Below are 23,622 nucleotides of genomic sequence, written 5' to 3' on the forward strand. Positions count from 1 at the left end.
ATTGATAAAACATTACACACAGCTATTGTCAATGTACTCTCCTAACATAATCTAACTTTATGCTTTTGCCGTAAAGACTTTTTGAAATCGGACAACGTGGTTAGATTAAGGAGATGTTTATCTTTCAAAGGGTGTAAGATAGTTGTATGTTTGAGAATTTTGAATTATGACATTTAATTGTTTTCAAATTTGGCGCTCTTGATATTTCACCTTTTGTTGATTGGGTTTGTTTTGTTGACGCTTGCGTCCCACATAGCCCATAGAGGTTAAACTTGCTGACTGATGTCTTGAGATGCTGCTTCAATATATCCACAATTTTCCATCGTCATGATACCATCTATTTTGTGAAGTGCACCAGTCCCTACTGCAGAAAAGCACCCCCACAACATGATGCTGCCACACCCGTGCCTCCCGGTTGGGATGGTGTCTTCGGCTTGCAAGCCTCCCCCTTTTTTCTCCAAATATAACGATGGTCATTATGGCCAAACAGTTCTATTTTTGTTTCATCAGACCAGAGGACATTTCTCCAAAGGTACGATCTTTGTCCCCATGTGCAGTTTCAAACCGTAGTCTGGCTTTTTTATGGCGTTTTGGAGAAGTGGCTTCTTCCTTGCTGTGCGGCCTTTCAGATTGTCGATATAAGACTCATTTTACAGTGGATATAGATACTTTTGTACCTGTTCCTCCAGCATCTTCACAAGGTCCTTTGCAGTTGTTCTGGGATTGATTTGCACTTTTTGCACCAAAGTACATTAATCTCTAGGAAACAGAACGCGTCTCCTTCCTGAGCGGTATGACGGCTGCGTGGTCCCATGATGTTAATACTTGCGTACTATTGTTTTTACAGATTAACGTGGTACCTTCAGGCATTTTGGAAATTGCTCCCAAGGATGAACTAGACTTTTGGAGGTCTACAATTTTTTTTCTGAGGTCTTGGATGATTTCTTTTGATTTTCCTATGTCGTCAAGCAAAGAGGCATTGAGTTTGAAGGTAGGCCTTGAAATTCATCCACAGGTACACCTCCAATTGACTCAAATGATTTCAATTAGCCAATTATAAGCTTCTAAAGCTGTGATATAATTTTCTGGAATTTTCCAAGCTGTTTAAAGGCACAGTCAACTTAGTGTATGTAAACTTCTGACCCACTGGAATTGTGATACAGTGAATTATAAGTGAAATAATCTGTAAACAGTTGTTGGAAAAATTACTTGTGTCATGCACAAAGTAGATGTTCTAACCGACTTGCCAAAATTATAGTTTGTTCACAATGAATTTGTGGAGTGGTTGAAAAACAAGTTTTAATGACTCCAACCTTAGTGTATGTAAACTTCCGACTTCAACTGTATGTCAGAATATGAATGTCATCTGTTTCTTGCAAATTATTGATTTCATGAACCTTGTTTCTCAAGCTACATGGGATATTTTGAGCACGTTTCTTCTGGGATGATTACTTGCTTTCATTGCTTTACTGGGAAGCTTAGCAGCAGTAGATCTGCTCATGTTATTTATGTTAGTGCATGTGAGCTGCTCACAGTGGACTTCCTCCTAGGGCACACTGGCTCAGTGCTAACAGTATAACTCTGGTTCATAGGCACGTGATTACTGCATACAATAGCTGTAGGATCAGTAGAGGCATTCAAGGCAGTTAAAAGGACATCCATTAGGTTACTTATATTGTGTCTACTGACGCCCCTGCTGTAATGGACAGTTGCTGAATCATTATGACAACTCTGAGTCACAATGGTAGGGATTAGATTAGCTGGCCTTGAGTCATCAAATCTAATTTTATTGGTCACATACACATGGTTAGCAGATGTTAATGTGAGTGTGGCAAAATGCTTGTGCTTCTAGTTCCGACAGTGCAGAAATATCCAACAAGTAATCTAACAAATTAATTTCAGTTTGTCCGTGATGTGTACGCCAAGGAACTTAAAACTTTCCACCTTCTCCACTACTGTCCCGTGGATGGGGGATGCTCCCTCTGCTGTTTCCTGAAGTCCACGGAGGCGTGCATGGCCACTTAGTCATGGGTGAACAGGAAGTACAGGAGAGGGCTGAGAATGCACCCTTGTGGGGCCACAGTGTTGAGGATCAGCGGGGTGGAGATGTTGTTTCCTACCCTCACCACCTGGGGGCGGCCCGTCAGAAAGTCCAGGACCCAGTTGCACAGGGCGGGGTCGAGACCCAGGGTCTCGTGCTTAATGACGAGTTTGGAGGGTACTGTGGTGTTAAAGGTTGAGCTTACATTTACATTTACATTTAAGTCATTTAGCAGACGCTCTTATCCAGAGCGACTTACAAATTGGTGCATTCACCTTATAATATCCAGTGGAACAACCACTTTACAATAGTGCATCTAAATCTTTTAAGGGGGGGGTTAGAAGGATTACTTTATCCTATCCCAGGTATTCCTTGAAGAGGTGGGGTTTCAGGTGTCTCCGGAAGGTGGTGATTGACTCCGCTGTCCTGGCGTCGTGAGGGAGCTTGTTCCACCATTGGGGTGCCAGAGCAGCGAACAGTTTTGACTGGGCTGAGCGGGAACTGTGCTTCCTCAGAGGTAGGGAGGCGAGCAGGCCAGAGGTGGATGAACGGAGTGCCCTTGTTTGGGTGTAGGGCCTGATCAGAGCCTGAAGGTACGGAGGTGCCGTTCCCCTCACAGCTCCGTAGGCAAGCACCATGGTCTTGTAGCGGATGTGAGCTTCGACTGGAAGCCAGTGGAGAGAGCGGAGGAGCGGGGTGACGTGAGAGAACTTGGGAAGGTTGAACACCAGACGGGCTGCGGCGTTCTGGATGAGTTGTAGGGGTTTAATGGCACAGGCAGGGAGCCCAGCCAACAGCGAGTTGCAATAATCCAGACGGGAGATGACAAGTGCCTGGATTAGGACCTGCGCCGCTTCCTGTGTGAGGCAGGGTCGTACTCTGCGAATGTTGTAGAGCATGAACCTACAGGATCGGGTCACCGCCTTGATGTTGGTGGAGAACGACAGGGTGTTGTCCAGGGTCACGCCAAGGCTCTTAGCACTCTGGGAGGAGGACACAAGGGAGTTGTCCACCGTGATGGCGAGATCATGGAACGGGCAGTCCTTCCCCGGGAGGAAGAGCAGCTCCGTCTTGCCGAGGTTCAGCTTGAGGTGGTTATCCGTCATCCACACTGATATGTCTGCCAGACATGCAGAGATGCGATTCGCCACCTGGTTGTCAGAAGGGGGAAAGGAGAAGATTAATTGTGTGTCATCTGCATAGCAATGATATGAGAGACCATGTGAGGATATGACAGAGCCAAGTGACTTGGTGTATAGCGAGAATAGGAGTGGGCCAAGAACAGAGCCCTGGGGGACACCAGTGGTGAGAGCACGTGGTGCGGAGACAGATTCTCGCCACGCCACCTGGTAGGAGCGACCTGTCAGGTAGGGACGCAATCCAAGCATGGGCGGCGCCGGAGATGCCCAGCTCGGAGAGGGTGGAGAGGAGGATCTGATGGTTCACGGTATCAAAGGCAGCAGATAGGTCTAGAAGGATGAGAGCAGAGGAGAGAGAGTTAGCTTTAGCAGTGCGGAGAGCCTCCGTGACACAGAGAAGAGCAGTCTCAGTTGAATGCCCAGTCTTGAAACCTGACTGATTAGGATCAAGAAGGTCATTCTGAGAGAGATAGCAAGAGAGCTGGCCAAGGACGGCACGTTCAAGAGTTTTGGAGAGAAAGGAAAGAAGGGATACTGGTCTGTAGTTGTTGACATCGGAGGGATCAAGTGTAGGTTTTTTCAGAAGGGGTGCAACTCTCGCTCTCTTGAAGACGGAAGGGACGTAGCCAACGGTCAAGGATGAGTTGATGAGCGAGGTGAGGTAGGGGAGAAGGTCTCCGGAAATGGTCTGGAGAAGAGAGGAGGGGATAGGGTCAAGGTGTAGTCGATGAACAGCGTTCTTACATAGGTATTCCTCTTGTCCAGATTGGATAGGGCAGTGTGCAGTGTGATGGTGATTGCGTTGTCTGTGAAGAAATTGAAGTGGGTCTAGGGTATCAGGTAGGGTGGAGGTGATATGATCCTTGACTAGTCTCTCAAAGCAGTTCATGATGACAGAAGTAAGTGCTATGGGGCGATAGTCATTTAGTTCAGTTGCCTTAGCTTTCTTGGGAACAGGAACAATGGTGGCTATCTTGAAGCAAGGATTGATTGAATATGTCCATAAACACACCAGCCAGCTGGTCTGCGCATGCTCTGAGGATGCGGCTAGGGATGCCGTCTGGGCCGGCAGCCTTGAAGGGGGTTAACACATTTAAATGTTTTACTCACATTGGCCACGGTGAAGGAGAGCCCACAGGCTTTGGTAGCGGGCCCTGTCAGTGGAACTGTATTGTCCTCAAAGCGAGCAAAGAAGTTGTTTACTTTGTCTGGGAGCAAGACGTCAATGTCCGCGACAGGGCTGGTTTTCTTTTTGTAATCCGTGATTGACTGTAGACCCTGCCACATACGTCTTGTGTTTGAGCCGTTGAATTGCGACTTTACTTTGTCTCTGTACTGACGCTTAGCTTGTTTGATTGCCTTGCAGAGGGAATAGCTACACTGTTTGTATTCAGTCATGTTTCCAGTCGCCTTGCCATGATTAAAAGCGGGGATTTGCGCTTTCAGTTTTGCGCAAATGCTGCCATCTATCCACGGTTTCTGGCTAGGGAAGGTTTTAATAGTCAGTGGGTACAACATCACTGATGCACTTGCTAATAAACTTGCTCACCGAGTCAACGTATACGTCAAGGTTATTGTCTGAGTCTATGCGGAACATATCCCAGTCCACGTGATCTAAACAATCTTGAAGCGTGGAATCCGATTGGTCAGACTAGCATTGAATAGACCCGAGCACGGGCGTTTCCTGTTTTAGTTTCTGTCTATAGGCTGGGAGCAACAAAATGGTGTCACGTGTGCTCCCTCTCCAGCCTCTAGGTCACCAGGCTGCTCGTTAGGGCGCACACCTGTCACCAGCATTACGCGCAAAATGACACCTGGACTCCATCACCTCCTTGATTACCTGCCCTTTATACGTCACTCCCTTTGGTTTCATCCCCATTCGTCATTGTTGCTGTTTCATTTCGGTGCGCTGTTTGTGTTTCTTGTTTTGTTAATTTATTTATTAAATGAATTCACTCCCTGAACTTGCTTCCCGACGCTCAGCGCACATTGTTATAAATGGAGTCATGGTCTCAACGCAGCCTTATAATGCTGTGAAAGGATCCAGGATCCTACATGATTTGGGTGGATCCCACCCTCCTTATAAAACACGTTTTGTTCCCAAAAGGTATCGAAATTGTCAACAAAAGTTACACCCATTGAGCTGCAATAATCACATAGCCAGTTGTGAAGTGAAAGAATCCTGCTAAAGCACTCAATGCCACGATTCAGAGATGTTAGAGGGCCAGATGTGATGGGTCTTTTGTTAGTGTTTAGTAGAGAGTCAATCAACTCTTTAAAATCCAGTTTCAACTGTTCAGAACTGCCCTCATAATGTCATTAAAACCCACATGGACTTTGATAGAATTGATTTCCATGTCCTGGCGTAATACATTCGGGAGCAGCTTAGTAATGTAATTTACTCGAGCTCCGGGATAAGACATTGTTTTTTCACCAGGAACGGTCACATTTCTTACCATGGAGCTGCCCAGAATCACGGCTGGCGAGAAGGACAAGGAAATCCGGCAACTCCGACGCTTCTCAGGATTCGGAGAACCCTTTATGGACAGGCGTAAGGCAGGATAACTTGAACCGGTTGCTCCCGACGCCTGTGGCAGGCCTCCGACAGATGGAGAAGCCCCACTTGATCCAGAGCAGGAACGGAAGGTTGTCGACATCAACTTCGTAGTTGTAGGCACTGCGATCGCAGATACAGGCACCCCCAGCGACAAAGGTGCAGGAAGATCAGGCTCCAGGACGGCAAAACTATTCGCTGTTTGTACAGCTCTCCGGGCCTCTCGTTGGGAGTGTAGATTGCTTTGCGGGAAGTCTCTTTGGCTTCCAAGGCTCGTGACATGCGACCATTGTTGATTGTCTTGCTCCTCTTGCTGAGCTCCTTCTACTCCGCTATCAGATGGGGGAGCTCCGGGCAACACCGGCCAGTCAGATAACAACAAACAACAAGGCGGAGATGCATCCAACAAGCGAACGCCGTCCAGCCACCAGCGTAGAAAATGTAAACATTCCACTCTGAGTTTTCCCCAGTTTCTTACGTAGGCTGGCAATCTGCGTTATCAATGAAACCACCTCAAGCCTATAATCCTCGGCAAGTAAACAATTGCCGCAATGGAACTCCGAGTGATCCGGTTTGTCCCGCAGTAGATAAAGCTCCTACAGCGCTGGAACCATTCATTTACCTCTCCAGACAAAGAGGGCTCCATTACAAAACTCATCTGGTACCAACTTTGTTAGCTTGATGGCTAACAGCTTAGCGTCTCAGTCAAGCAGGCTTCAACCTGCCTGTTAAGCGGGATTCCAGGAGAAGAACTGCGTCGTCGAATCCATGCAAAAACAAGTTCTGTATTCGTATTTAATGAATATCGGTTTTGTTTCAATCAAACCGAGTGTTTACCAGCATACAATGTTCAGCTGCGCATTCTGATGACGTGGATTGAATCGTTGCAGTGTTCTAGCGTTGGGGCTGTGTGTGATGCTGTATGGAGTTTGTGTAGAACCTTTACTCTTTAGAAACTTTACTAACCCAGCTGTGTGGAACCTTTACTAACCCAGCTGTGTGGAACCTTTACTAACCCAGCTGTGTGGAACCTTTACTAACCCAGCTGTGTGGAACCTTTACTCACCCAGCTGTGTGGAACCTTTACTCACCCAGCTGTGTGGAACCTTTACTCACCCAGCTGTGTGGAACCTTTACTCACCCAGCTGTGTGGAACCTTTACTCACCCAGCTGTGTGGAACCTTTACTCACCCAGCTGTGTGGAACCTTTACTCACCCAGCTGTGTGGAACCTTTACTAACCCAACTGTATGGAACATTTACTAACCCAGCTGTACTGCAAATGCACTAACCCAGCTGCATCAATCTTTTTACTAAACTAGCTGTGTAGAACGTTTACTAACCAAGATGTCAGGAACCTTTACTAAACCAGCTGTATTGAAAATGTATAAACCCAGTGGTATAGAATATTTTACTGACCCACCTGTGTAGAACCTTTGCTAACCCAGCTATATAGAACCTTTAATAACGCAGCTGTATAGAACCTTTACTAACCCAACTGTGAGGAACCTTTAGTGACCCAGCTGTGAGGAACCTTTAATGACCCAGCTGTGAGGAACCTTTAGTGACCCAGCTGTGAGGAACCTTTAGTGACCCAGCTGTGAGGAACCTTTAGTGACCCAGCTGTGAGGAACCTTTACTAACCCAGCTGTGAGGAACCTTTACTAACCCAGCTGTGAGGAACCTTTACTAACCCAGCTGTGAGGAACCTTTACTAACCCAGCTGTGAGGAACCTTTACTAACCCAGCTGTGAGGAACCTTTACTAACCCAGCTGTGAGGAACCTTTACTAACCCAGCTGTGAGGAACCTTTACTAACCCAGCTGTGAGGAACCTTTACTAACCCAGCTGTAAGGAACCTTTACTAACCCAGCTGTGAGGAACCTTTACTAACAAAGCTGTATAACAAATGTACTAACACAGCTTTATAGAACCTTTTACTAACCCAGCTGTGAAGTACATTTACTAACCTAGCTGCGAGGAGCCTTTACTAACTCAGCTATAAAGAACCTTTACTAACCCAGCTGTATAGAACCTTTAATTTCCCAGCTGTATAAAACCTTTACTAACCCAGCTGTGTGGAACCTTACCTTGGGGGAGGAGACCTTGATGTAGACCAGGATGGGAGCCAGAGATGTTTTAGACAGCTGTATTGGGTGGTTCACTGTGTCTGCATCCAGCACCACCAGTTGTAGGCTCCGGGCTAGCTCAAAGATCCGCTCCACCTCCCCTTGGATTTGGGCTGCAGAGACATGGAGCATGGTGGACACTAATACCTCCAACAATTAACCCTCTAAACAAACCCTAACCCTTCTAAACAAGCCCTGACATATCTACAGTGAGGGAAAAAAGTATTTGATCTCCTGCTGATTTAGTACATTTGCCCACTGACAAAGAAATGATCAGTCTATAATTTTAATGGTAGGTTTATTTGAACAGTGAGAGACAGAAAAACAAAACAAAAAATCCAGAAAAACGCAGGTCAAAAATGTTATAAATTGATTTGCATTTTAATGAGGGAAATAAGTATTTGACCCCTCTGCAAAACATGACTTAGTACTTGGTGGCAAAACCCTTGTTGGCAATCACAGAGGTCAGATGTTTCTAGTAGTTGGCCACCTGGTTTCCTCTTTGCAGATCTTCTCCAAGTCATTAAGGTTTCGAGGCTGACGTTTGGCAACTCGAACCTTCAGCTCCCTCCACAGATTTTCTATGGGATTAAGGTCTGGAGACTGGCTAGGCCACTCCAGGACCTTAATGTGCTTCTTCTTGAGCCACTCCTTTGTTGCCTTGGCCGTGTGTTTTGGGTCATTGTCATGCTGGAATACCCATCCACGACCCATTTTCAATGCCCTGGCTGAGGGAAGGAGGTTCTCACCCAAGATTTGATGATACATGGCCCCGTCCATCGTCCCTTTGATGCGGTGAAGTTGTCCTGTCCCCTTAGCAGAAAAACACCCCCAAAGCATAATGTTTCCACCTCCATGTTTGAATGTGGAGATGATATTCTTGGGGTCATAAGCAGCATTCCTCCTCCTCCAAACACGGCGAGTTGAGTTGATGCCAAAGAGCTCCATTTTGGTCTCATCTGACTACAACACTTTCACCCAGTTGTCCTCTGAATCATTCAGATGTTCATTGGCAAACTTCAGACGGGCATGTATATGTACTTTCTTGAGCAGGGGGACCTTGCGGGCGCTGCAGGATTTCAGTCCTTCACTACGTAGTGCGTTACTAATTGTTTTTTTGGTGACTATGGTCCCAGCTGCCTTGAGATCATTGACAAGATCCTCCCGTGTAGTTCTGTGCTGATTCCTCACCGTTCTCATGATCATTGCAACTCCACGAGGTGAGATCTTGCATGGAGCCCCAGGCCGAGGGAGATTGACAGTTCTTCCATTTGTGAATAATCGCACCAACTGTTGTCACCTTCTCACCAAGCTGCTTGGCGATGGTCTTGTAGCCCATTCCAGCCTTGTGTAGGTCTACAATCTTGTCCCTGACATCCTTGGAGAGCTCTTTGGTCTTGGCCATGGTGGAGAGTTTGGAATCTGATTGATTTATTGCTTCTGTGGACAGGTGTCTTTTATACAGGTAACAAGCTGAGATTAGGAGCACTCCCTTTAAGAGTGTCCTCCTAATCTCAGCTCGTTACCTGTATAAAAGACACCTGGGAGCCAGAAATCTTTCTGATTGAGAGGGGGTCAAATACTTATTTCCCTCATTAAAATGCAAATCAATTTATAACATTTTTGACATGCGTTTTTCTGGATTTTTTGTTTTGTTTTTCTGTCTCTCACTGTTCAAATAAACCTACCATTAAAATTATAGACTGATAATTTCTTTGTCAGTGGGCAAACGTACAAAATCAGCAAGGGATCAAATAATTTTTTCCCTCACGGTAAATGTTACAAGATAATTGATCACATCTACTGTGTCTTTTTATACAGCACAGTCTAGAGCAGAGGTTTTCAAAGTGTGAGACACTTCCCTTGGGTGTGCCATAGAGTTTCAAGGAATGTGTGAAAGGAAAGACAAGTCAAACTGTATTCAGTTCTCCAGTAATGAATTAATATAAAGCCTGTTTATAGTTACAATCACGGGGGAAACACATATTTAACCTTTTAACTAGGCAAGTCAGTTAAGAACAAATTCTTATTTACTATGACGGCCTACCCCGGCCAAACCCGGACGACGCTGGGCCAATTGTGCACCGCCCTATGGGACTCCCAAACACGGCCGGATGTGATACAGCCTGGAATCAAATCAGGGACTGTAGTGATGCCTCTTGCACTGCCTTAGACCACTGCGCCACTCGGGAACCCAAAGCTGTTTCTATGGCTACATTTAAAAAGGGGCTTTCCAGAGCTAACACGTTTATTTCTTAACTCCTAAAATTGCAAGAGTTGCATCATTTAAAAAAGGCAACTAAAAACGGAGTTTCTAGCATGGTTAGGGCAATAATGCAACAGAGGTCTTAAAGTGGCACTGGCTTCTTAAAAGGGCACTGGCTTCTTAAAGTGGCACTGGCTTCTAAAAAGGGCAATGGCTTCTTAAAGTGGCACTGGCTTCTAAAAAGGGCAATGGCTTCTTAAAAGGGCACTGGCTTCTTAAAAGGGCACTGGCTTCTTAAAAGGGCACTGGCTTCTTAAAAGGGCACTGGCTTCTAAAAGTGGCAATGGCTTCTTAAAAGTGGCAATGGCTTCTTAAAAGGGCACTGGCTTCTAAAAGGGAAATGGCTTTTTAAAAGGGACGGCAGGTAGCCTCGTGGTTAGAGCATCGGACTTGTAACCAGAAGGTTTTAAGGTCAAATCCCCGAGGTGACAAAGTACAAATCTGTCGGTCTGCCACTGAACATGGCATTTAACCCACTGTTCCTAGGCCATCATTGAAAATAAGAATTTGTTCTTAACTGACTTGCCTAGTAAAATAAAGAAAAATGGCTTCTTAAAAGGGCAATGACATGTATAATTAAAACAAGAAAGTAACTTTATTCGACTGAATAATGATTATCTGGATATTCTGAAAGCACTTTTATTGATGAAATATTTTTGGTAAGTCAGTTGCATGTTAATTAAGGTGTGCAGAGCATGATTTTAGCCCAAATGTGGGAACAGGAGATTAATAATGCCTACAATCAGAACTGACTGTCCAAAAATAAAAAGTTGTTTTCTAACAATTTCAGTGCAACTATTTATTTGACAAAAGAATGGAAGAAATGTATCTTAAAAATATGACATACATCCTCTGCACTGTCTCAGACTTTGAAAACGCCTGGTACAGAGGTAAAGTAGTGGTAGGGTTTCTATACAGCACAGTCTACAGGTAAACTAGTGGTAGGGTTTCTATACAGCACAGTCAACAGGTAGACTAGTGGTAGGGTTTCTATACACCACAGTCAACAGGTAGACTAGTGGTAGGGTTTCTATACAGCACAGTCTACAGGTAAACTAGTGGTAGGGTTTCTATACAGCACAGTCTACAGGTAGACTAGTGGTAGGGTTTCTATACAGCACAGTCTACAGGTAAACTAGTGGTAGGGTTTCTATACAGCACAGTCTACAGGTAGACTAGTGGTAAGGTTTATATACAGCACAGTCTGCAGGTAGACTAGTGGTAGGGTTTATACACAGCACAGTCTACAGGACAGCACAGTCTATGTATTATATTATATTAGTAGTATTGTACATACCAGCAGTATCTGGAAACAGACAGCAAGGAGAGGGACAGGGTGTAGAGAACCAAGTAAATTACTTTCCCACTACTGTACATTTAGGGTTAGTCAATATACTGTAGACCCTGTCCTGATTGGGTGTGTAACATAACATAATACTTTACTGAGAAACGGAAACCGCAAGATCACAGTACACTTGAAAAACCAACAAACACTAAGTTTCGAACTCACTCAGGAAACAAACGAACATAGAATATAATTCAAGCTTCTGCAAAGGACAACAGAAAACGTCTTTTAACAGGGAAATCATGATGAGTAAATTGGACAGACTGAGTGTCATTAATGTCTCTAGGACGGTCTCTGCTGCCCTCTGGTGACAGGTGGACCGGGATATGATACATATGATACATTACCTCATTATAAACCCTGTTCTGATGTTTACATTTACATTTACATTTACGTCATTTAGCAGACGCTCTTATCCAGAGTGACTTACAAATTGGTGCATTCACCTGATGTGGTATGATACATTACCTCAATATAAACCCTGTTCTGATGTGGTATGATACATTGCCTCATTATAAACCCTGTTCTGATGTGGTATGATACATTACCTCAATATAAACCCTGTTCTGATGTGGTATGATACATTGCCTCATTATAAACCCTGTTCTGATGTGGTATGATACATTACCTCATTATAAACCCTGTTCTGATGTGGTATGATACATTACCTCAATATAAACCCTGTTCTGATGTGGTATGATACATTACCTCATTATAAACCCTGTTCTGATTGGTTATGGGCATTACCCCAATATAAACCTGGTTTGATTGGGTATGGGCATTACCCCGATATAAACCTGGTTTGATTGGGTATGGGCATTACCCCGATATAAACCTGTTCTGATTGGATATGGGCATTACCCCGATAAACCTGGTTTGATTGGGTATGGGCATTACCCCGATATAAACCTATTCTGATTGGGTATGGGCATTACCCCAACATAAACCTGTTCTGATTGGATACGGGCATTACCCCAACATAAACCTGTTCTGATTGGATATGGGCATTACCCCAACATAAACCTGTTCTGATTGGATATGGACATTACCCCGATATAAACCTTATTTGAATGGATATGGGCATTACCCCAACATAAACCTGTTCTGATTGGGTGTAATATTTATTTTTTAATCCTGGCCGATAATATTGTATTGTATCTATAATATTGTATTGTAAAATATGGTTGCTATAATATTGTATTGTAAAGTATGGTAGCTGTAAGTGTTCTGATTATTTTGAGACCCAACCCCAAATCTACAATAATCTTCTGTGCATGCAACTGATCAATAGCCAGTCAGCATAGTACATTATTAGCGAACATTATGACCCACAGGGCACTAGACAAACAAAAGGGAAATTAACTGTTATATTTTCTGGTGAGGTTAGCGACTGTTAGTTCCTGTGGTAAGGTGTGTTAGGCCATACTTTAACCTAGGTTAGTTACCATGACACCGTTAGGATTAAGGGGTTGGGGTTAGAGGATTAGAGGGTTAAGGCTGGGGTTAGATAGTTAACCGATACCTTACCTAGGTTAGAGCGTGTGTTTGAGCGGTCCATCAGGGCTTTCTTGTTGGGGTTGTTGAGTATGGATCGCTTCGCTAGAGCGATGTCTGCAGTCACACGAGTTATAGTAATTCTGAGAAATACAGAGCAAGCGTGATATTTTATTTGAAGTTAAAATGTTTGGATAAACATGATGTATATTGTATTTATTGTCAAATCCACAGTTGATACAACCTGTAGGACTCACCTCCCTTCAAATCTGTGTTTTAAAAAGTCGAAGAGTGCTTTCTGCATCATGTCTGTTACCTAGGATCACACAGAAACACCATTAATCACATGTACATTGTTACATTAGATTCTCCTCCATCACATGTATGTTACCTTAGATTCTCCTCCATCACAAGTTTACATACACCTTAGCCAAATACATTTAAACTCAGTTTTTCACTATTCTTGACGTTTAATCCTAGTAAAAATTCCCTGTCTTAGGTTATAATAATAGTAGAGAGATCTATTTATTTCAGCTTTTATTTCTTTCATCACATTCCCAGTGGATCAGACGTTTACATACACTCAGTATTTGGTAGCATTGCCTTTAAATTGTTTTACTTGGGTCAAATATTTTGGGTAGCCTTCCACAAGCTTCCTACAATAAGTTGGGTGAATTTTGTCCCATTCCTCCTGACAGAGCTGGTGTAACTGAGTCAGGTTTGTAGGCCTCCTTGCTCGCACACGTTTATTTCAGTTCTGCCCACAAATGTTCTATGGGATTGAGGTCAGGGCTTTGTGATGGCCACTCCAATACCTTGACTTTGTTGTCCTGAAGTCATTTTGCCACAACTTTGGAGGTATGCTTGGGGTCATTGTCCATTTGGAAGACCCATTTGCAATCAAGCTTTAACTTCCTGACTGATGTCTTGAGATGTTGCTTCAATATATCCACATAATTTTCCATTGTCATGATACCATCTATTTCGTGAAGTGCACCAGTCCCTCCTGCAGCAAAGCACCCCCACAACATGATGCTGCCACCCCCGTGCTTCACGGTTGGATGGTGTTCTTCGGCTTGCAATTGTCCCCCTTTTTCCTCCAAACATAACGATGGTCATTATGGCCAAAGAGTAGATGGCAACACTTGCACAAAACTGAAAGCATGAACCACTGCATTTAACCACGGCAAGGTGACTGGGAATATGGTTGAATACAAACAGTGTAGTTCTTTCCTCCGTGAGGAAATCAAACAGGCAAACGTCAGTACAGAGACAAAGTGGAGTCGCAATTAAATGGCTCAGACACGAGACGTATGCGGCAGGGCCTACAGACAATCACGGATGGCCTTGAGATAGAAGCTGTTTTTCAGGCTGTTAGAGTCGACAGCATCCAGTCGAAGCCATTGGAGTTGGTTAAAGGGGTGCCCACAAGGTTCTATACTTGGTCCATTACTGTTCACTCTCTACATAAACAAAATCGGTGATGAGATAAGTGTAAAATTCATGTATATGCTGATGACACTGTCATGTACTCTATCGCTTCAACGGCTGACCAAGCATTACCAACATTGGAGAAATATTTTAAGAAATTACAAGGTCTTTTATACAGCTGAAACTTGCTTTAAATGCAAAGAAAACACATTTTATGATTTTTAATAGGGTCGAAAATACACTTGCACTTACGGGTTTAGATGAATTAATCAGGTCTCTGCATATAAGAGATCCAAGATGGCGTAGCAGTGGGGATGTCTGTTTTGATTGTCTTGTCCCGTCCCTTGTACAAATCGTTTTTCTTCGTATATATTTGTATTATTTTCATTTTTTATTATTTTATTTCTTTAAATCTCATTTTCCATCTACGGACTGAACTTACTCTCCTGCAACCCGCCCCACCCAATGGGGTATGGATCTGCTATTTTTACACTTTTGAACCGGGACCCCCTTCTGCAGCTAGCTACTAGCTAGTAGTTAGCCTGGAGCTAGCCTCAAACTAGGCCCATCTCCAGGCTAGCTGAAAAGATTCCATCAAGCAATCCCTGGGCTTTAATTACCTCTTTTGCCAATTGGCCTGGACCCTTTGCTGCCGACACGGAGCCTCGCCGATTCATCACGACTGGTCTACCGACGTAATTGTCCGAGGGGGTTTCTTTCCCATACCACCCTGCATCCCACTGCTGGCTTGCTTCTGAAGCTAAGCAAGGTTGGTCCTGGTCAGTCCCTTGATGGGAGACCAGATGCTGCTGGAAGTGGTGTTGGAGGGCCAGTAGGAGACACTCTTTCCTCTGGTCTAAAAAATATCCCAATGCCCCAGGGCAGTGCCCTGTGTAGGGTGCCGTCTTTCGGATGGGACGTTAAACGGGTGTCCTGACTCTCTGTGGTCACTAAAGATCCCATTGCACTTATCGTAAGAGTAGGGGTGTTAACCCCGGTGTCCTGGCTAAATTCCCAATCTGGCCCTCATACAATCACGGCCACCTAATCATCCCCAGCTTACAATTGGCTCATTCATCCCCCTCTCCCCTGAAACTATTCCCTAGGTCGTTGCTGTAAATAGGAATATGTTCTCAGTCAACTTATCTGGTAAAATAAAGGTAAAATAAATAAGCCTGGTGCTAGCCTTGAGCTAGGCCCTTCTCCCGGGTAGCCAAAGAATTCCATCAGATTATTCCTGGGCTTCAATAACTCTTCTGCCAATTGACCCTTTGCTGCCCTGCCGATCCATCACGACTATGTAACCGTCCGAGGGGGCTACAACAGACTCTTGTTGCGACGTCCCCCGGCCTGCTAGCTGTCTGAACCGCCGTGCCTCCAGCTCGCCTAGCTACTCACTGGACCCTATGATTTGTCGGCTACTCATGCCTCTCCCTAATGTCTATATGCCTTGTCTAATGCTGTTTAGGTTAGTAATTTTTGCCTTATTTCACTGTAGAGCCTCCAGCCCTGCTCATTATGCCTTAGCTAGCTCTTATGTTCCACCCCCCAAACATGCGGTGACCTCACCTGGCTTAAATGGTGCCTCTAGAGAGAAAACCTCTCTCATCGTCACTCAATGCCTAGGCTTACCTCAACTGTACTCACATCCTACCATACCCTTGTCTGTACATTATGCCTTGAATCTATTCTTCCACGCACAGAAACCTGCTCCTTTTACTCTATGTTCCGAACGCACTAGATGACAAGTTCTTATAGCCTTTAGCCGTAGTCTTATCCTACTCCGCCTTTGTTCCTCTGGTGACGTAGAGGTTAACCAAGGCCCTGCAGCCCCCAGCATCACTCCCATTCCCCAGGCGCTCTCATGTGTTGACTTCTGTAACCGTAAAAGCATTGGTTTCATGCATGTTAACATTAGAAGCCTCCTCCTTCTGTTTTATTCACTGCTTTAGCACACTCCGCCAACCCGGATGTCCTAGCCGTGTCGGAATCCTGGCTTAGGAAGACCACCAATACCCCTGTAAATTCCATCCCCAACTATAACATTTTCCGACAAGATAGAACTGCCAAACAGGGCGGAGTTACAATCTACTGCAGAGATAGCCTGCAGAGTTCTGTCATACTATCCAGGTCTGTGTCCAAACAATTCAAGCTTCTACTTTTAAAAATCCATCTTTCCATAAACAAGTCTCTCACCGTTGCCGCTTGTTATAGACCCCCCTCAGCCCCCAGTTGAGCCCTGGACACCATATGTGAATTGATCGCGCCCCATCTATCTTCAGAGTTTGTACTGTTAGGTGACCTAAACTGGGACATGCTTAACACCCCGGCCGTCCTACAATCTAAGCTAGATGCCCTCAATCTCACACAAATCATCAAGGAACCTACCAGGTACAACCTGAAATCCGTAACCATACGCACCCTCTTAGATATCATCCTGAACAACCTGCCCTCTAAATACACCTCTGCTGTCTTCAACCAGGATCTCAGCGATCACTGCCTCATTGCCAGCTTGTGCACTGGGTCCACGGTCAAACGAACACCCCTCATCACTGTCAAACGCTCCCTATAACACTTCAGCGAGCAGGCCTTTCTAATAAACCTGGCCCGGGTATCCTGGAAGGATATTGACCTCATTCTGTCAGTAGAGGATGCCTGGTTGACTGTCCTAGACCAGCACAAAAACATCCTGTGGCGTACTGCATTAGCATCGAATAGCTCCCGCGATATGCAACTTTTCAGGGAAGTTAGGAACCAATATACACAGACCGTTAGGAAAGCAAAGGCTAGCTTTTTCTAACAGAAATTGCATCCTGTAGCACTAATTCCAAAAAGTTTTGGGACACAGTAAAGTCCATGGAGAATAAGAGCACCTCCTCCCAGCTGCCCACTGCACTGAGGAAAGGAAACACTATCACCACCGATAAATCTACGATAATCTCAATAAGCATTTTTCCACAGCTGGCCACCCAAATCCAGACAGCTGATGTTCTGAAAGACCTGCAAAATCTGGATCCCTACAAATCAGCTGGGCTGGACAATCTGGACCCTCTCTTTCTAAAATAATTCACCAAAATTGTTGCAACCCCTATTACTAGCCTAATCAACCTCTCTTTCGTATCGTCTGAGATCCCTAAAGATTGGAAAGCTGCTGCAGTCATCCCCCTTTTCAAAGGCGGTGTCACAAAATTCGTCGTGGTGTTGCAGGGAAGACCAAAATGCAGCGGGTATATGGATACTCATTCTTTTAATTCACAAAAAGAGTAAAGCATCCACTGAAAAAACAAAACAATAAATGCCACTCACAACTAACAACAGTGTGGCAGGCTCAACAAGCACAAAACAATCTCCCACAAGAGACAAACACACCCTACTATATGGGACTCTCAATCAAAGGCAAATAGACAACACCTGCCTTCAATTGAGAGTCCCAACCCCAATTAACCAAACATAGACATACAACGAGCTAGATCAACATAGAAATACATAAACAAGGAACAGTGCCCAAAAACCCCGGAATACATAAATCAAATCCCCTATAACAAACACACCACCCCGAACCACATAAACCAAATACCCTCTGCCACGTCCTGACCAAACTACAATGACAATTAACCCTTATACTGGCCAGGACGTGACAGGCGGAGTCACTCTAGACCCAAACTGTTAAAGACCATCCTGCCCTGCCTTTCTAAAATCTTCGATAGCCAAGTTAATAAACAGATCACCGACCATTTCGAATCCCACCGTACCTTCTCCACTATGCAATCTGGTTTCCGAGCGGGTCATGGGTGCACCTCAGCCACGCTCAAGGCCCTAAACAATATCATAACTGCCATCGATAAAAGACAGTACTGTGCAGCCGTCTTCATCAACCTGGCCAAGGCTTTCGACTCTGTCAATGACTGCATTCTTATTGGCATACTCAATAGTCTTGGCTTCTCAAATGACTGCCTCACCTGGTTCACCAACTACTTCTCAGATAGAGTTCAGTGTGTCAAATCGGAGGGCCTGTTGTCCGGCCCTCTGGCAGTCTCTATGGGGGTGCCACAGGGTTCAATACTCTTTTCTCTGTATATATCAATGATGTCGCTGTAGCTGCTGGTGATTCTCTGATCCATCTCTACGCAGATGACACCATTCTGTATACATCTGGCCCTTCTTTGGACACTGTGCTAACAAACCTCCAAATGAGCTTCAACGCCATACAACTCTTCTTCCATGGCCTCCAACTTCTTTTAAATGCTAGTAAAACTAAATGCATGCTCTTCAACCGATTGCTGCCGATTGCACCCGCCCGCCCGACTAGCATCACTTACTCTGGACGGTTCTGACTTAGAATATGTGGACAACTACAAATACCTAAGTGTCTGGTTAGACTGTAAACTCTCCTTCCAGACTCATTAAACATCTCCAATGCAAAATTAAATCTATAATCGGCTTCCTATTTCGCAACAAAGCATCCTTCACTCATGCCACCAAACATACCCTCGTAAAACTGACTATCCTTCCGATCCTTGACTTCGGCAATGTCATTTACAAAATAGCTCCCAACACTCTACTCAGCAAACTGGATGTAGTCTATCACAGTGCCATCCGTTTTGTCAGCAAAGCCCCATATACTACCCACCACGGCGACCTGTATGCTCTCGTTGGCTGTCCCTCACTACATATCCGTTGTCAAACCCATTGGCTCCAGGTCATCTATAAGTCTTTGCCTGGTAAAGCCCCGCCTTATCTCAGCTCACTGGTCACAATAGCAACATCCACCCGTAGCACGCACTCCAGCGGGTACATTGCACTGGTCATCCCCAAAGCCAACACTTCCTTTGCCTGCCTTTCCTTCCAGTTCTCTGCTGCCAATGACTGGAACGAATTGCAAAAATCTCTGAAGCTGGAGTCTTATATCTCCCTCACTAACTTTAAGCATCAGGTCTGAGCAGCTTACCGATCACTGTACCTGTGCACAGCCAATCTGTAAACAGCACACCCGACTACCTCATCCCCATATTATAACTTACCCTCTTGCTCTTTTTCACCCCAGTATGTCTACTTGCACATCATCATGTGCAAGTAGAGATACTGGGGAGCAGGTAGCCTAGTGGTTAGAGCGTTGGACTAGTAACCGCAAGGTTGCCCGAGCTGACAATGTAAAAATCTGTAGTTCTGAACAAGGCAGTTAACCTACTGTTCCTAGGCTGTCATTGAAAATAAGAATTTGTTATTAACTAGTTAAATAAAGTTTAAAATAACAATCATCTATCACTCCAGTATTAATGCTAAATTGTAATTATTTTGCCTCTAGGGCCTATTTATTGCCTACCTCCCTACTCTTCTACATTTGCACACACTGTATATACATTTTTATTTTGTGTTATTGACTGTACGTTTGTTTATGTGTAACTCTGTGTTGTTGTTTTTGTCGCACTGCTTTGCTTTATCTTGGCCAGGTCGCAGTTGTAAATGAGAACTTGTTCTCAACTGGCCTACCTGGTTAAATAAAGGTGAAATAAAAAATAAATATAAATACTTAGGGATATGGTTGGATGATAAATTGTCTTTTAAAATGCATATTGATGAACTTTCTAAACGGCTAAAAATCAAGCTAGGCTTCCTCTATAGAAACAGGATATGTTTGTCCTCTACAAATAGAAGACAAATTGTGAAAGCTACTTTTATGTCTGTTATAGATTATGGGGATATTATTTACATGCATGCTATGGCATCAACACTTAAATCGCTGGATGCTACTTATCATTGCGCACTTAGGTTTATTACGGGTGCTAGCTACAGAACTCACCACTGTGTTTTATATCAAAATGTGGGTTGGACTTCGCTGTCCGTGAGACGAGAACAACATGCTCTCGTGTTTGTCTATAAAGCACTTCTGAATAAACTACCTTCTTATTTATCATCACTCATCAACATTATAATTATAATTCCTAAAACCAGGTCTCAAGCATGGATTACACTTGAGGCCCATGCGATTTCCACAGAGTTGGTTATGGATGCCTTTTCCTGTTACTCTCCTTGCTTATGGAATAGCCGGCAGACTAAACTTAAACTTAAGACTCTTGTCCCCCTTGCCCATTTTAAACATTTATTGGAGGATTTTTATTTTTGTATTGCTTGTAACTGCTTCGGGTAATGCAAGTTCTTGTGCTGTTAGGGGAATAACTTATGTGTCAATGTAACAATCTGCTGCTGTATTTTTTGTTATCTGTGATCGTTTTGTTTGTCTTGTGTAGTTACTTTATCATTGTACCTAGTGCTTGGCCACGCAGTCACGGGTGAACAGGGAGTACAGGAGGGGGCTGAACACGCACCCTTGTTGGGCCCCTGTGTTGAGGATCAGCGGAGTGGAGGTGATGTTTCCTACCTTCAACACCTGGGGGGCGGCCCGTCAGGAAGTCCAGGACCCAGTTGCACAGGGCGGGGTTCAGACCCAGGGCCCCAAGCTTAATGATGAGGTTGGAGGGTACTATGGTGTTGAATGCTGAGTTATAGTCGATAAACAGCATTCTTATATACTGTAGTTATTCCTCTTGTCCAGATGGGATAGGGCAGCGTGCAGAGTGATGGCGATTGAATCGTCTGTGGATCTATTGGGGTGGTAAGCGAATTGAAGTGGGTCTAGGGTGGCAGGTAAGGTAGGTAAGTAAGATATGATCATTGACTAGTTTCTCAAAGGGTGGCAGGTAAGGTAGGCAGGTCTAGGGTCTAGGGTGGCAGGTAAGGTAGGCAGGTAAGATATGATCATTGACTAGTTTCTCAAAGCACTTCATGATGACAGAGGAGAGTACTACGGGGTGATAGTCATTAAGTTCAGTTATCTTTGCTTTCTTGGGTACAGGAACAATGGTGGCCATCTTGAAGCATGTGGGGACAGCAGACTAGGATAGGGAGAAATTGAATATGCCCGTAAACACACCAGCCAGCTGGTCTGCACCTGCTCTGAGGACGCGGCTAGGGATGCCGTCTGGGCTGGCAGCCTTGTGAGGGTTAACACTTTTAAATGTTTTACTCGGCCACGGAGAAGGAGAGCCCACAATCCTTGGTAGCAGGCCGCGTCGGTGGCACTGTGTTATCTTCAAAGCATGTGAAGAATGTGTTTAGCCTGTCCAGAAGCAAGATGTCGGTCTCGGTGACTGGATTTCCTTTTGTAGTCTGTGATTGTCTGTAGTCCCTGCCACATACATCTTGTGTCTGAGCCATTGAATTCACGGCTCAGTCACTTTATCTCTATACTGATGTTTAGCTTGTTTGGTTGCCTTGCGGAGTGAATAACTACACTGTTTATATTCTGCCATATTACCAGTCGCCTTGTGTAACGCCCTGGCCATAGAGAGGGGTTTTTTGTTCTTTATTTTGGTTAGGCCAGGGTGTTACATTGGGTGGGCGTTCTATGTTCCTTTCTCTATGTTTTTGTATTTCTTTGTTTTGGGCCGTGTGTGGCTCCCAATCAGGCACAGCTGAAGCTCGTTGTTGCTGATTGGGAGTCACACATAAGGAGCATGTTTTTCCTTTGGGTTTTGTGGGTAATTGTTTCTGTTTTGAGTATTTTCCTAACAGGACTGTTTGCTGTCGGTTTTGTTCATTTTTGTAGTGTTCTCTTGTTTTTTGAATTAAAATTCTAATGATGAACACATCCTCTGCTGCACCTTGGTCTAATTCTGACGACGGCCGTTACACCTTGCCATGGTTCTTAGGGCTAGGCGTCCTGCTAAAGGGACATCTTCCGGTGATTCAAATAAATAATCATAAAAATTATGGATATTAAACACTTAGGTACATATAAGTGTCTTATAATCTAACTGAACTGTCCGATTTAGAGTAGCTTTAACCTGTTAGGGCTAGGGGGCAGTATTGACACGGCTGGATAAAAAACATACCCGATTTAATCTGGTTACCACTCCTACCCAGTAACTAGAATATGCATATACTTATTACATATGGATAGAAAACACCCTAAATTTTCTAAAACTGTTTGAATGGTGTCTGTGAGTATAACAGAACTCAAATGGCAGGTCAAATCCTGAGAAATTCCTTTACAGGAAGTGGCCTGTCTGACCATTTCTTGAACTTCTTTTCCATCTCTATCATTTACTAAGGATCTCTGCTCTAACGTGACACTTCCCACGTCGTCCATAGGCGCTCAGAGCCCGGGAAAAAACAGAATGTCGTCATTCCAGCCCCAGGCTGAAACACATTATCGCCTTTCTCAAGTGGCCGATCAAGGGACTCTGGGCTTATGCGCGTGACCCCGACCGCCCCCGCCTTTGGGATTTTTTCCTCTGTTTGCCGAAAAGGAGATTCCCTGTCGGAATATTATCGCTTTTCTACGAGAAAAATGGCGTAAAAATTGATTTTAAACAGCGGTTGACATGCTTCGAAGTACGGTAATGGAATATTTAGAATTTTATTGTCACGAATTGCGCCATGCGCGCGACACTTCTTTACTATTTTGGATAGTGTCTGGAACGCACGAACAAAACGCCGCTATTCGGATATAACGATGGATTATTTTGGACCAAACCAACATTTGTTATTGAAGTAGCAGTCCTGGGTGTGCATTCTGACGAAGACAACAAAAGGTAATCAAACTTTTATAATAGTAAATATGATTATGGTGAGTGCTAAACTTGCCGGGTGTCTAAATAGCGAGCCCGTGATGCCTGGGCTATGTACTTAGAATATTGCAAAATGTGCTTTCACCAAAAAGCTATTTTAAAATCGGACATATCGAGTGCATAGAGGAGGTCTGTATCTATAATTCTTAAAATAATTGTTATGCTTTTTGTGAACGTTTATCGTGAGTAATTTAGTAAAATGTTAGCGAATTCCCCGGAAGTTTGCGGGGGGTATGCTAGTTCTGAACGTCACATGCTAATGTAAAAAGCTGGTTTTTGATATAAATATGAACTTGATTGAACAAAACATGCATGTATTGTATAACATAATGTCCTAGGGTTGTCATCTGATGAAGATCATCAAAGGTGAGTGCTGCATTTAGCTGTCTTCTGGGTTTTGGTGACATTATATGCTGGCTTGAAAAATGGGTGTCTGATTATTTCTGGCTTGGTACTCTGCTGACATAATCTAATGTTTTGCTTTCGTTGTAAAGCCTTTTTGAAATCGGACAGTGTGGTTAGATTAACGAGAGTCTTGTCTTTAAATAGCTGTAAAATAGTCATATGTTTGAGAAATTGAAGTAATAGGATTTT

At 44.2% G+C, this 23,622-nt stretch overlaps 1 protein-coding gene across 1 annotated transcript in view; it reads right to left on the minus strand.

The window, feature by feature from the left end:
• cacnb2b (calcium channel, voltage-dependent, beta 2b) overlaps nucleotides 1-23,622 on the minus strand; it is an 87,392-nt gene that overhangs the window by 27,360 nt on the left and 36,410 nt on the right. The window contains exons 8-11 of the mRNA XM_045714329.1: nucleotides 13,225-13,283; nucleotides 13,001-13,110; nucleotides 11,426-11,434; nucleotides 7,824-7,975 (exon numbers count right to left, since the gene is read on the minus strand). Coding sequence (XP_045570285.1) covers nucleotides 7,824-7,975; nucleotides 11,426-11,434; nucleotides 13,001-13,110; nucleotides 13,225-13,283 — 330 coding nt within the window. The remainder of the gene's footprint in view (nucleotides 1-7,823; nucleotides 7,976-11,425; nucleotides 11,435-13,000; nucleotides 13,111-13,224; nucleotides 13,284-23,622) is intronic.

This window comes from Salmo salar, chromosome ssa03, assembly GCF_905237065.1.
Source record: "Salmo salar chromosome ssa03, Ssal_v3.1, whole genome shotgun sequence".
Taxonomy (NCBI): Eukaryota; Metazoa; Chordata; class Actinopteri; order Salmoniformes; family Salmonidae; genus Salmo; species Salmo salar.